Source organism: Ovis aries, chromosome 5 (assembly GCF_016772045.2).
Source record: "Ovis aries strain OAR_USU_Benz2616 breed Rambouillet chromosome 5, ARS-UI_Ramb_v3.0, whole genome shotgun sequence".
Lineage (NCBI taxonomy): Eukaryota > Metazoa > Chordata > Mammalia > Artiodactyla > Bovidae > Ovis > Ovis aries.
In genome coordinates, this window is record NC_056058.1 from 4,876,689 (window position 1) to 4,889,822 (window position 13,134).

General features: G+C 50.0%; 1 protein-coding gene across 11 annotated transcripts in view; it reads right to left on the reverse strand.

The window, feature by feature from the left end:
• The window catches only part of MAST3 (microtubule associated serine/threonine kinase 3), a 49,537-nt gene that overhangs the window by 33,396 nt on the left and 3,007 nt on the right, over window positions 1–13,134 (reverse strand). For 6 of the 11 annotated variants that reach the window (XM_042249637.2, XM_042249635.2, XM_042249634.2 and 3 more), the window contains exon 3: window positions 1,752–1,783. In XM_042249637.2, coding sequence (XP_042105571.1) covers window positions 1,752–1,783 — 32 coding nt within the window. Of the gene's footprint in view, window positions 1–1,751; window positions 7,974–13,134 lie in introns of those variants that run through there. The other 5 variants (XM_042249641.1, XM_042249640.1, XM_027969428.2 and 2 more) reach the window with 3 other exon arrangements.

Genomic DNA, 13,134 nt, shown 5'->3' on the forward strand with positions numbered 1-13,134 from the left:
CTTTTCCTCTCTCTCCACTCCGGTCTCCATGCTGTTTCTCCAATACTAAGCAGGTTTGCACTCAGGACCTTCGACCATGCGGTTCTCTCTACCTGGAATGCTGTTCCCCCTACCCTTTCCCCTGGCCTCTCTACCTCCTCTTCTAGATCTAATCTCAAATGTCACTTCCTCTAAAGCCACCCTCCAGCCTCCTCTGTCTGCCTCTAATCTCTCCCCTGTATAACATCACTCCCCAGGTGGCACAGTGGTAAAGTATCCGCCTGCCAATGCAAGAGACCAAGAGACAAGGGGTTCAATCGCTGGGTCAGGAAGATCCCCTGGAGGAGGAAATGGCAACCCGCTCCAGGATTCTTGCCTGAAAAATCCCATGGACAGAGGAAGCTGGGAGGCTACAGTCCATGGGGTCGCAAAGAATCAGATGACTGAGCGGCGCGCTCGCACACACGCACACACGCACACGCACGCACACACACACACACACACACACACACTCATGCTATAGAACATCACTTCATCATTTCATCCAAGAGAGTGCGAGCTGCATGACAGGGTCCAGCATTAACTTCTCACCCTGTCGCCTGTGCCTGGAACAGAACCTAGCACACAGTAGATACTCAAAAGAAGTTTGCTGAGGGAGTGATTTCACTGAGGCGCAAGGGAATTCCCACCCGCAACTCAGCCAAACACAGCTTCCAAGCCTCCAGAGGCAGTGTTTGCCATCATACTTCCCCAGACCACAAGCACAAGGCAAACCCCTCCCCTCAAAGTCCCCTTCCTGGACTTTGGTTTTCCCACCGATGCTGCTAAGTGTGCTAAGCGGCTTCACTCGTGTCCAACTCTTTGTGACCCCATGGACTGTAGCCCACCAGGCTCTCTGACCATGGGATTTCCCAGGCAAGAACACTGGAGTGGGTAGCCATTCTCTTCTCAGCCATCTTCCTGACCCAGGGATCAATCCTGCGTCTCCTATGTTGCGGGGGGTCTCCTGCATTGCATGCGAATTCTTTACCAGCTGAGCTAGAGGGAAGCCCAGATAAGCCTGTGTAAACCTGGGCGCTTCCCAGATGGCTCAGTGATAAAGAATCTGCCTGCCAACTCAAGACACACAAGAGACGCAGATTCGATCCCTGGGTCAGGAAGATCCGCTGGAGAAGGGCATGGCAACCCACTCTAGTATTCTTGCCTGAGAAACCCTATGGACAGGAGCCTGGTGGGCTACTGTCCAGGTGGTCACAGAGTGGCACGTGACTTGGCGACTAAGCAACATCAACAAGCCAGTGAGGACATTTAACAAATCTTCTCTGAGTCTGAGGGATCTCACAATGCCAACCGCCAGGAACATTAACGTGACCCTGAATTGTATGATTGTCCACCGATGTTCCCTGAAATAGAATGAGCTTTCTGTCATGGGAGGCATGCAAGCCGATTCCAGGACACCAGATTGGAATTTTACAGTCTGGACTCTGGAAACCACCCTTTCAAGTTGGATGCTTTTGGCCAGTGATGCAACCCTGATGCACTTCAGGTTCCTGTTTGCAAACTGGCATGATGTGTACCTCACCTCCCAGCCTGTGGTGAGGTGCCTGTGAAGTACTTTGCAAACACCAGGGGGAAAGGGGGGCAGGGCAGGATCAAGGTGAGAAGCTTTGTAGTAATTATTAAATAAATTCACAATTCAGATGCTGCCACTGAAATATCTGTGCCCAGGACCATAGGGCTCCACCCAGCCAACTGGCCCAAGATGAACTCACCCACGTCCCCGGCGTGGTAGGCTCAGCTCCTTCTGAAAAGAAAACAGGAGTCATTCCCAAGGAGACAAACCCCTCACTTCCCTAGCCTTCCACTCACCTCATCTCCCAGTTGGCCCCTTGTTCACCCTGTTCCAACCAATGCCTCTTTTCTGCTCACCCCATACACTGAACTCAGCCCTGCCTCAGGGCCTTTGCACCACCTGTATCCTCTGTCGGGACCACTTTCCCTCCCTTCCCGTGCTAGTTAATTGATGTTCATCCTTCACTTCTCAGCTCAAACATCCTTTCCTCCAGGAAGCCCTCTCAGACTCCTTACATTAAAAATAACTTCATTATTTAAAATAAATTAGTTGATTTAACAAATAACTATATCAGTAGTGGCTAAATATTAATGCTAATATTCTACTGAGGAAAGAAGACTGAGAGCCGAAGAACTGATGCTTTCAAATTGTGGTGCTGGAAAAGACTCGTTAGAGTCTCTTGGACTTCAAGGAGATCAAATCAGTCAGTCCTGAAAGAAATCAACCTGTGAATATTCACTGGTAGGACTAATGCTGAAGCTGAAGCTCCAGTACTTTGGCCACCTGATGCGAAGAGCTGGCTCGTTGGAAAAGACACTGATGCTGGGAAAGACTGAGGGCAGGAGGAGAAGAGAGTGGGAGAGGATGAGATGATTAGATAGCATCACTAACTCAATGGACATGAATTTAAGCAAACTCTGGGGGATAGTGAAGGACAGGGAAGCCTGAGGTGCTGCAGCCCATGGGGTCACAAAGAGTGAGACACAACTTAGCGACTGGACAACAACATTTGAGGAAAGGGAGATTCCTGCATCATCCTTACCCTGTGCCCTCCCAGATCTGAAAGCCATTTCTGCTCACCCTCTGCAAAATCCAGGCAGGTTCGTGTCCTGGTCATCAATGGGGGCTGGGGGCACACACCCTACTGAAGATGCAGAGCTCAGCAAGCTGATCTGCACCAATCCTGGGTGTCCTTACCGTATACAAGAAATCCCTATGCTTGGGGTCCACTGGGATCCCAGAGTTCACCCTCAAATGTGGTTTGCCCAAGAGGACTTTTTAATTCTCAAAAGGCTGTGTAGCACAAGTTTAGAATCCGAGGACACTCAGACCTGGGTCCAGATCTATTATCTCTTCTTTCCTGTCAGTGGGACCCTGAGCCAAGTGGTTGGTAGCCCCTGTGCTTTGGTTTCCCCATGTGTAATGTGGAGACACTGTAAAGCGGGGTCTGGGGTAAAAATGATCAGAAATTATTACCGTCGTGGGTTGTTGTGTTATTTTTGAACTTAGCAAGGGCCTTCGCAGACGATCGCAATACCGGCTAAATTTTACTCACAATCACTGAGCCTCCACTACGTACCAGGAACAGAGGCCTTTTTACAGGCAGGGTAACTGAGGCGCGGAGGGCAGCAGCTGCCCACATCTCTTGACTGAGGCAGGGTCGGGAATCCAGGTCTCTGGACACCACACACAAACACACACGCTGGGGCGGTAGCGTTGAGGATACACAACTATTTTTATCTCGGTGGGTTCAGGGCTGCCCACATCTAGAGTTGGGCGTTCGTCATGGCAACAATGACGTCATCAGCCCCCGCTGCCAATTGGAGGGGGCCGGAAGCTGCTGGGCGCCGAGATGACAGGGCTAGGAAGGGTTGGCGGGGTCTCCAGGCAGAGGAAGAGATGGATCTGCAGGGATAGGGCGAAGCCCCGAGGCTGGACCCCAACTACCTTGAGATCAGAAAATCAAGTCAGAGCCCTTCAAGATGGGAGGAGGCTCACCTGCCAACCTGAAGTCTCCTTGTTTGCTTGAATACCTCCGGGGATGGAGAGCTCAGTATCGTGTGGGGCAAACGGTCCCAGACCCACCACCATTCGGGGCTCCACTGGCCCCCTCCAATTGTTGTGAGTTCTTATGCCGGCTTCCTCCTTCCTCTACTAACCGGCAAAACAGGGAGGAGCTGGGATCTGAGCTCAGGGGTTTTTGCTGTGCCCACACGTGTACACACACACACATACCCCCCTATCCCAGCCAATTCCTTCTAAAACCCTCACAGTCCTTGGTTCCCAGTCTGGCTCCTCAATCTGGGCTGTATGATCTTCGCCAAACAACTTCATCCCTCTGAGCCTCAGTTTCCTTGTTTGGAAATGGTCCAGTTACATGGGGCCCTGTCAGGCTTAGGGCTGGGGGAGGCTTTGATAAAAAGAAGCCAAGACAATTGTTTTGTGAGGTTGATAATTCACAATTAATCCACAAATTTTAATTTACTTCCAAAATACAAAAAGATGTGAAGTGGCAAAGAGAGATGAGGGAAGGTCAGTAGCTCCCTGCATAGGCTCAGTGGAATGCTGGGCCCACATGGAACTCTCCCGGAACCACCCCCGGACCCTCTGCTCCCTGCACCATCTGCTTCTGCCTTCAACCTCCTCTTTGCCAGCTGTTCTCGCCTAGAAAGAGGGAGTGGTTCTCGCCTAGAAAGGGGGTGGAGGTGGCGGGGAGGGGTCCAACCCCCTGGAACCGCCCTTTAAAGATAATATTTATGGTATCCGCTTCTGGGCTGGGTGATGCTGCCTCTTCACCAGAAGCCTCAGCTCCACCTGGAGGAATCCCCAGTCTGAAGGAGACAGGGGAAGGCATGGACACCCCCATACTGGAGGCACTAGCAAGGACCCAGAGGAAGAGAAGGGGCTAGAGGGAGTGGAGAGCCAAAAGACTTCCTGGAGGGGTCTTCAAGTTGGACCAGCAGGCTAACGGGAGATAGTAGGGTGGAGGTGGGACTCAGCCCGGTAGGACCAAGTCTCACGGGAAGGCGGCAGCTGGAGCAGAGAGAGAGAGATCAGTAAGGACCACATGGCACAGCCAGAGGACTTCCTGGAGGAGGAGAATAGTTGGAACTGGGCCATGAGAATGCCAGATGGCCCTTCCAGGGAGCTTCCCCAGCAGCAGCAGAGACAAAGTCCAGACACAGACTGGCCAATTTCTCTGTCCCCGCATGCTCTGTTTGGGGATCTGGTGTTATAAAATTCTGTCATTGGTGAAGCAAAGGGCCAAATGGGAAAAGAAAATAATGATAGACTAATAGTGGTAGTAATCCTAGTAATAACAGCTTATGTTAACTGGCGCCGACAATCGCTACACAGAAGGCTGAGCTTAACCCAAACCAGGAAGAGCCAGTCTCCTCTTCCCTTTACCCACAGCCAAGGCAAACTGGTGGCCCAGGGGCCAAGCCAGGTCCTATTTATCACCTGCTAGTATTCAGTCAGGCTTCCCTGGTGGCTTAGCGATGAAGAATCTGCCCACCAATGAAGGAGACAAAGGCTTGATCCCTTGGTGGGGAAGATCCTCTGGAGAAGGAAAAAGCAACCCACTCCAGTATTCTTGCCTGGGAAATCTCATGGACAGAGGAGCCTGTTGGGCTACAGTCCAAGGAGTTGCAAAGACCTGGACACACTTATCAACTAAACAACAAAACCACTCAGCCAACAGCATACCCTGCATTGCCACAGTCAGACTGGCCAAGACACCTCCATGTATTGTCTGGACTGCTCAATCAGCTCATGACTTTCCCGAACTTTTATGAATTGACTCTTTGACCTGTGGCAAAGATTAGCCTCCAGGATAAATGATTGACTTGATTGACTCTGATCAGCAGGCTGCCCCCTGATGGGGAGGGGGGAGGTGGGATGGGGGGGCTGCTCAGGGCTCCAACTGAAGGAGTGTGTGACTGATCCCCCAAATCGAAGCCCTCAACATCTTTGCACTCTCAAGTGCCAGACCAGTTAGAATTTCAATTCTGACTTCCTGGCTGTTACTTTCCCTCTCTGAGCCTCAGTTTCCCCCTCTGATAAATAAAGCTAATAATCCCCTGGGCTGTTGGAGACTTAAATACATGCTTAGCATTTAGCATTTGTAGGTGCCCCATAATGTGAGCAGTTTTATTTACACTCCTACTGTTATTTTAAAAAATATTTTCATTTTATCTCCTACTTGGTCCTTTACAAGATGCTTTCCTTGTTTCTGGCTCTTTTTTAGACCCCCACCTGCTCCAGAGGAGTCTTTCAAAGCTCTCAGATCTGACATGACCTCCCCTGCTCCAGCACCTTCCACAGCTCCTAATCACCCTAGGGAGAAAGTCTAACCTCTTCAAAATCAGTGCTAGAAGCCCTAGAAGAAGATGAATCCATCTCACGTGCCCAGTTCCGCTGCTAAGAAATGGTCTCTGCTTGCCCCATAAACACATATGTCTGCATACCTCTGAGCATTTCCACGTGCTGTTCCCTCTGCTCAGGTTGCCCTCACTCACCTGGGCAATCCCTACTCATCCCTTCACCTCCTTGGATGGAGTCCTGCCAATGTGGGGTTGGTCTGGAGGGAGAGCTAGGTCGGTGTGGGTTCAGATCCTGATTCTGTTAACCACTGGGACACCTGGACAGAGCTTATGATTCTATGAGCCTTAGTTTCCCCATTTGTAACATGGGATTCGTCCTCAGGGAATGGGTACCTCCTCCCCATGGAACAGGCCCCCACTTTCTGACGTCAGTTGCACCCCCATTCGCCTACCCGAAGGCAGTTTCTCTATTTTAAGAGGCTGCGGGCGGGGCTCAAATCTATCTGGGGCTCTGGGCGGGGCCTGGTTCCCCAGTGCTCACTAGTCCAGCTGAACCCCTTCGTCTATGCTCACAGTCCCCCTGCTCTTGCCTTGGGCAATGACCCCTGCCCTTCTCCTGCCCCTCCTTCCCCATGCCATCAGGGTCTCTGCCTTTCAGCTCTACCCACACCCTCCCTGTTCCCCAACCCAAATCCAGGTGACCGCACCCCCCTTCACCTTTAGACAGGTTCACAGTCTGGCAGCCAGGTTCAAGGCCTGCCTTTCCCCATTCTCCTCAGCTTCAGTACCCATTTCCCCTGTCCTTTCTGGCTTCTCTCAGCCTCATTCATTCCCCAAACACCAACCCCCTGCCCTGCCACCAGGGGCTGCCTTCTCTGTCCCAAAGCCACTGGCAACCATCAATTCAGGTACCTTCTCCAGGGGTGCCTGAGGGTGCCCCATGGCACCTGACCCCTCGGCAGGGTCACTGCTGCTCAGGCATTCATCTCCCCCAACAGGCTGGGAGATCCAGGAGGGCAGTTCCAGGGGTGAACACCCCTCACCACCACTGCTGCCTCTTGGAGCCAGGAGACTACAGTAGGCACTCAATAAGTGTTTTTTGGGTAAATGATGAATCCCGGTTTCCCCACTAGCAACCGGTGGCTTCTACATTGTGGTCTAAGCTCCAGGGAAAGGGCTAGATTGTCTAAATTCCCATTGAACTGACGGAGAAACTGAGGTCCAGAGAGATCAAAGGAGTGCTGCCCGGGGTCACCCACATTGGAATGTCAGCCTCTGCTAGCTGTGATGCCTTTTTTCTTATCTCCTCGCGGCGCAGCCTCCCCCACACAAACCCGAGGCAAGGGGTCAGAAAAGGAGGGCCCTTATAGCGAATGGGGAAACTGAAGTCCGGAGACGCAAGAGTGCCTCCCACCGCCCCTGCCCCCACACCCCAGGCCACACAGCCAGTTGGCAGTGGCTGGTGCACCAGAGAGCTGGTTAAGGGTGGGCAAATTACATGCCGCTGGGCGACCTCGGGATTGTGACTTTCTTAGACTGGAGCCTCAGTTTCCTTGTCTGATGAAAGGGCTGCCTGACAGCCCCAGCCTCCCCATCTTGCCTTATAGGTGAGCTGAGACAGGGGTGCGATGGCGCTGCGAAGGCACGAAGCACGTATTAATACACATTAATTAATATTACTATATCCCTAGTAAAAAGATTAATACAACATATCACTAGTAAAAGGATTAACACCAACGACATGAACATACGATGAGCACTCAAAGGCTGTCGTTGCTCGTATTATTAGAGCTCCTGCTGGAGAGAGCGAAACCCTCAGCCCCTTTCCCCCAAGGAGCCTCAGTTTCTCCATATGGCAAATGGGCATACCCTCTTCTCACCTAGGGAAAAGCACTTTGAGATTTGAGTGCATAAGCGGGAGCCCCCGGAGCGCGCCCCTCCCTCTGCCTCGGCTTCCCCCCGGTCCGTCCAAGCCCGGATCCCGCACCCAGGCAGGTTCACTCCACCAGCGATCTCTGCCCGCTCGCACGGGGCCTCACCTGGAGCCCACGGCGCCGCAGGAGGCTCGGCTCGTCCATTGCCCGCTAGTCCGCACTGCCGGCCGGCTCCCGGCCCCGCCTCAGCCATCCAGGCCCCGCCACCCCGCGCCATTGGCCAAACAGGTCAGCTGACGAGGCCTGACCCCGCCCCTCTCCGGGAGCTGGCTACGAAAGGCCCGCCCCTTTCGGGAGAGCCTGCCCCGCCCTTCCAGGCCCCGCCCCGCCCCTAGAGCCTAGAAGTAAACACTTTGCAATACATCTTCCTAGAAGAATTATCCCCATTTTGCAAACGAGGAAACTGAGGCTCAGGATCCATGTGCCTGGAGCACACAACAAGGGTGAGGTGGTGGGGTATTCACTGCTGTGCAAAATTTAACAAGGGCTCACACACACACACACAATCCTTAAGATACACAACATTTAAAAAACAATAAAGAATCAAAGCTAACGCAAAAATGCATGATGAACTAGACATCAACATTTTAAATACAGGATCAGACTCTGCCTTTGCACGACCCTGACTGCTTGCCTCACTCCAATTCTGGCCCTTGTCCCAATAAAACTTTATTTAGAAGAATAAGAAACCACTGTAGTTGTCAGTTTCTTTTTTGATGATGACTGCCTTTGCTGAGTGTCAACTGAGCACCCAACTAAATGCTTCATGAGGACCTCCCCTCATAGGTATCTGATGGTAATTGTTCACCATGACTTTGTAGAAGGGAAAGGGAGGCTGGAAAAAGCCTGAAGTCCCAAACTGGCATCTACATTCTCTCTTTCCCCGGAACTCCCACTGTCTCTGCAGCTGCAGGTTCCTTCTTTTACCCTAATGTTCCACCTGACATGACTGTACATTCTCAGGTTGGAGGTGACCTGGCTAATCGTCTGTGAGGTACTGTAAGATCACACCAAGTTACGGTAGCCAGACTGAGCACATAAGAATATAGGTGGTTGTTGTTTAGTTGCTAAGTTGTGTCCGACAATCTGCAACCCCATGGACTATAGCCCGCCAGGCTCCTCTGTCCATGGAATTTCCCAGACAAGAATACTGGAGTGGGTTCCCATTTCCTTCTCCAGGGGGTCTTCCTGACACAGAGATCAAACCCATGTCTCCTGCATTGCCAGGTGGATTCTTTACCACTGAGCCACCAGGGAAGCCTGTTTGGAAAAAAAAAAAAAAAAAAAAAAAACAGGACTCCAAGACAAAATTTGTTTTTCTCATACGTGTGTTGAAATGGGCATGTGACTTGCCTACCCTAAAGTTTACCCTTTTAAAGCGTACAATTCTGTGGTTTTTAGACATATTCACAGAGTTGTGCAATCAGTACTGCTATCTAACTCCACAACACTTTCATCAACCCCAAAAGACCTCCTACACTAGTGAGCTGTCACCTCCTACTCTCCCTCCCCTCAGCCCCTGGTAAACACCAATGTACTGTGAATTTGCCTTTCTGGACATTTCATGTAAATAGAATCATACAACGTGTGGTCTCTTGGGTCGGACTTCTTTCGCTCAGCACAATGTTGTCAAGATTCATTCGCATTGCAGCAAATGCCACTCCTTTCCGTTTTAGGGGTGAATAATGTTCTATTGCATGGATAGTGTTTTGTTTATTCATTTATCCATTAATGGATATTTGAGTTATTCTACTTTTTGCTTCTTGTGAAGAGTGCTGCTGTGAACATTCATGTATTACCTGTATTACAAGTTTTTGTGTGGACATGAATATGCTTTCAGTTCTCTTGGGTATATACCTAGGAGTGGAATTCCTGGGTCCTATAGTCACTTGCGCTTCCAAGGTGATGCTAGTGGTAAAGAACCTGCCTGCCAATGCAGGAGATGTAAGAGACGCAGGTTTGATCCCCGAGTCAGGAAGATCCCCTGGAGGAGGGCATGGCAACCCACTCCAGTATTCTTGCCTGGAGAATCCCACAGACAGAGAAGCCTTATGGGCTACAGTCCATAGAGTCGCAAAGAGTAAGGCACACACACACACACACACACACACACACACACACAAAAGAGTAAGGCACAACTAAAGGGACTTAGCATGCATGCGTGGTAACCCTGCTTTTAAATATTTTTAAAAAACTACCAAACTGTTTTCCAAAGCAGTCACTGTTAGGGGTTGATTTGTGTTCTCCCCAAATTCATAAGTTGAAATCCTCATCCCCCAGTACCTCTGAATGTATTTGGAGAAAAGGCCTTTGAAGAAGTAAAGTAAAATGAGGTCATATGGGAAGATCCTGATCCAATGTGGCTGATATTTTTATAAGAAGAGGAGGTTAGGGGCTTCCCTGGGGGCTCAGATAGTCAAGAAGAGGAGACTGGAATACAAAAATGTATGAGGGAAGACAATGTGAAGACAGGAGGAAAAGAGGCCATTTTCAAGCTGTGGAGAGAGACCCTGGAAGAAATCAAACCTACCAACACCTTGATCTTAGACTTCTAGCCTCTAGAACTGTAAGGAAGAAAATTTCTGTTGTTGAAATCATTCAGACTATGATACTTTGTTATGGCAATTCTACAAAACTCTTACAGACACCTAGTTACATTTCATTTCAGATAAACCATGAATACTTTTTCAGTATATTACTCTGCACAATAATTTGGATGTAAGTATGCAAAAAGCCCTCTATTATTTATCTGATTCCCTGATAACTCAGTTAATAAAGAGTCTGCCTGCAATGCAGGAGACCCCAGTTTGATTCCTGGGTCAGGAAGATCCGCTAGAGAAGAGATAGTTTACACACTCCAGGATTCTTGGGCTTCGCTTGTGGCTCAGTTGGTAAAGAATCCATCTGCAATGCAGGAGACCTGGGTTCGATCCCTGGGTTGGGAAGATACCCTAGAGAAGAGAAAGGCTACCCACTCCAGTATTCTGGCTTAGAGAATTCTATGGACTGTATAGTCCATTGGGGTCCCAAAGGGTTGGACATGACTTTCACTTTTCACTTTCATTTACCTGAGATTCCAGTTTAACTGGGGGGTGACATATTTTATCTGACAACCCTACACCAAATGGGCTTCAGTTGGAGCTTGCATACACCTAGGTAATAGTAAACTCACGCCCTAAAATAGCCAACTTTCTGTCTCTGGCTGCAGCTGCTGCTGCTGCTAAGTCGCTTCAGTTGTGTCCAACTCTGTGCTACCCCAGAGACGGCAGCCCACCAGGCTCCCCCATCCCTGGGATTCTCCAGGCAAGAACACTGGAGTGGGCTGCCATTTCCTTCTCCAATGCATGAAAATGAAAAGTGAAAGTGAAGTCACCCAGTCATGTCCAACTCTTAGCGACCCCGTGGACTGCAGCCTACCAGGCTCCTCCGTCCATGGGATTTGCCAGGCAAGAGTACTGGAGTGGGCTGTCTCTGGCTAGTTCTGCCTAAAAGTTCTATTGGAGGCCAGGCTGGGGTGGACATGTGACCTAGAGTCTTGCATCCAGCCACTGTGATTGGTTCAAGATGGAGATGTGACTCAATTTCAGCCAATCAGTATCTTCCCTGGGACTTTGGCCGGAACCTGGAGGTGAAGAGGTTCCCTGTATGAAAGGTTGCTTCGAGCTGTGCATTACAGCAGGTTTTGTGACCTCCGGAGGCGAGGATTTCAATCCAGGATCAGAGATGAGGCTTGACTGCTTGAAGCTTTTTGTGTAGCCAAGTTTTATTAAAGTATAATAGAGATAGGGAAAACTTCTGACATAGACATCAGAAGTGGACAGAAAGAGTGCCCCCTTGATAGTTTTTAGCAAGGCGTTTTATGTCTGTTAGAAAACTATTAATCAGATAAGAGAGACACCTCAAAGCTGAGGGGGTTTCCCCAGGCCCCTCTCCAACAATATGTATTTTCGAGATAGGATGACATGAGGTGTGTCATCCCCCAGCCATAAAACAACTGGCAGGAAAACTGGCTTGTTGAGCCATTATCAGCCCAAGATTTGAGAAGAGTAAAATAAGTTAGTCTTAGGTGGATAAAGAAAGGCAGATTCCAAGACAATTACATAGTTTCATTAACAAAGCTTAAGAAAAACATCTCTGTAAGAAAAAGGCATTGGTTAGGTCAAGGCAGAACCAGGTGCCGTCAACACATAGCTGGAAGAAGCCTCTTTTAATTTTGTGTAGAGACGGAAGACAATGCCTGCCACTTGAAGTTTATTTCCCCCTGCTGCTTGGGGACTGCTGGCCTTCCTGCCTGCGACTCTCATGTTCCAGAGGTGGTTGGGTGGACAGATGAGGAGCTAGCAGAGGGGAAGCCACCAGAGAGATCTCAGTGTCCTTGATCCCTCTGAAGAACTCCCTCACAAAACTCCTTCCCGAAAGACCACTTCAGTGGGCAACAGGGAGCATTTGTTGACCGGCAAACTGACGGACTGACTGAATGCAGTTTTCCCACAGTGAACACCTATTCTTCAAAATCCACTTCAAATTCTCTTTGAGAAACATCAGAGATCATTTATTGAATGGACATAAACGGTTTTTTTTTTCTTGCAATCTTCTACACATTCATCAAAACCCTCTTCAAATGTCTCCATGAGGGGCATCAGGGAGTGAATAATGGGTATGTAAATGGGCATCCCTGGTAGTTCAGATGGTAAAGAGTCTGCCTGCAATCCCTGGGTTAGGAAGATCCCCTGGAGAAGAGAATGGCGACCCACTCCAGTATTCTTGTCTGGAAAATCCTGTGGACAGAGGAGCCTGGGGGGCTACAGCCCACGGGGTTGCAAAGAGTCAGACATGACTGAGCAACGAACACACACACTTTATATGTATTCTTTAAAAAAAAAAAAAAAGAATGAATAAGGGACTTCCCTGGGGGTTCCAGTGGCTAAGACTCCATGCTCCCAATGCAGGGTGGCCGGATCCGATCCTTTCAGGGAGCTAGATCTCATTATTGCACGTGCAGCTAAGAGTTCGCACGCTACAGCTGAAAAAAGACCCCACATGCCGCTCCTTTGCCAGGTGGCACTAGTGGTGAAGAACCTGCCTGCCAACGAAGGAGACGCAAGAGGTGCGCCTCTGATCCCTGCGTCGGGAAGATTCCCTGGAGGAGGAAATGGCACCCCACTCCAGGATTCTTGCCAGGAGAATCCCACAGACAGAGGAGCCTGGTGGGCTACAGTCCATAGCGTCGTAAAGAGTCAGACACGACTGAAGCGACTTAGCACACACATACATGCCTCTGCTAAGACCCGTCACGTGCTGTGCTCAGTCACCCAGTTGCGTC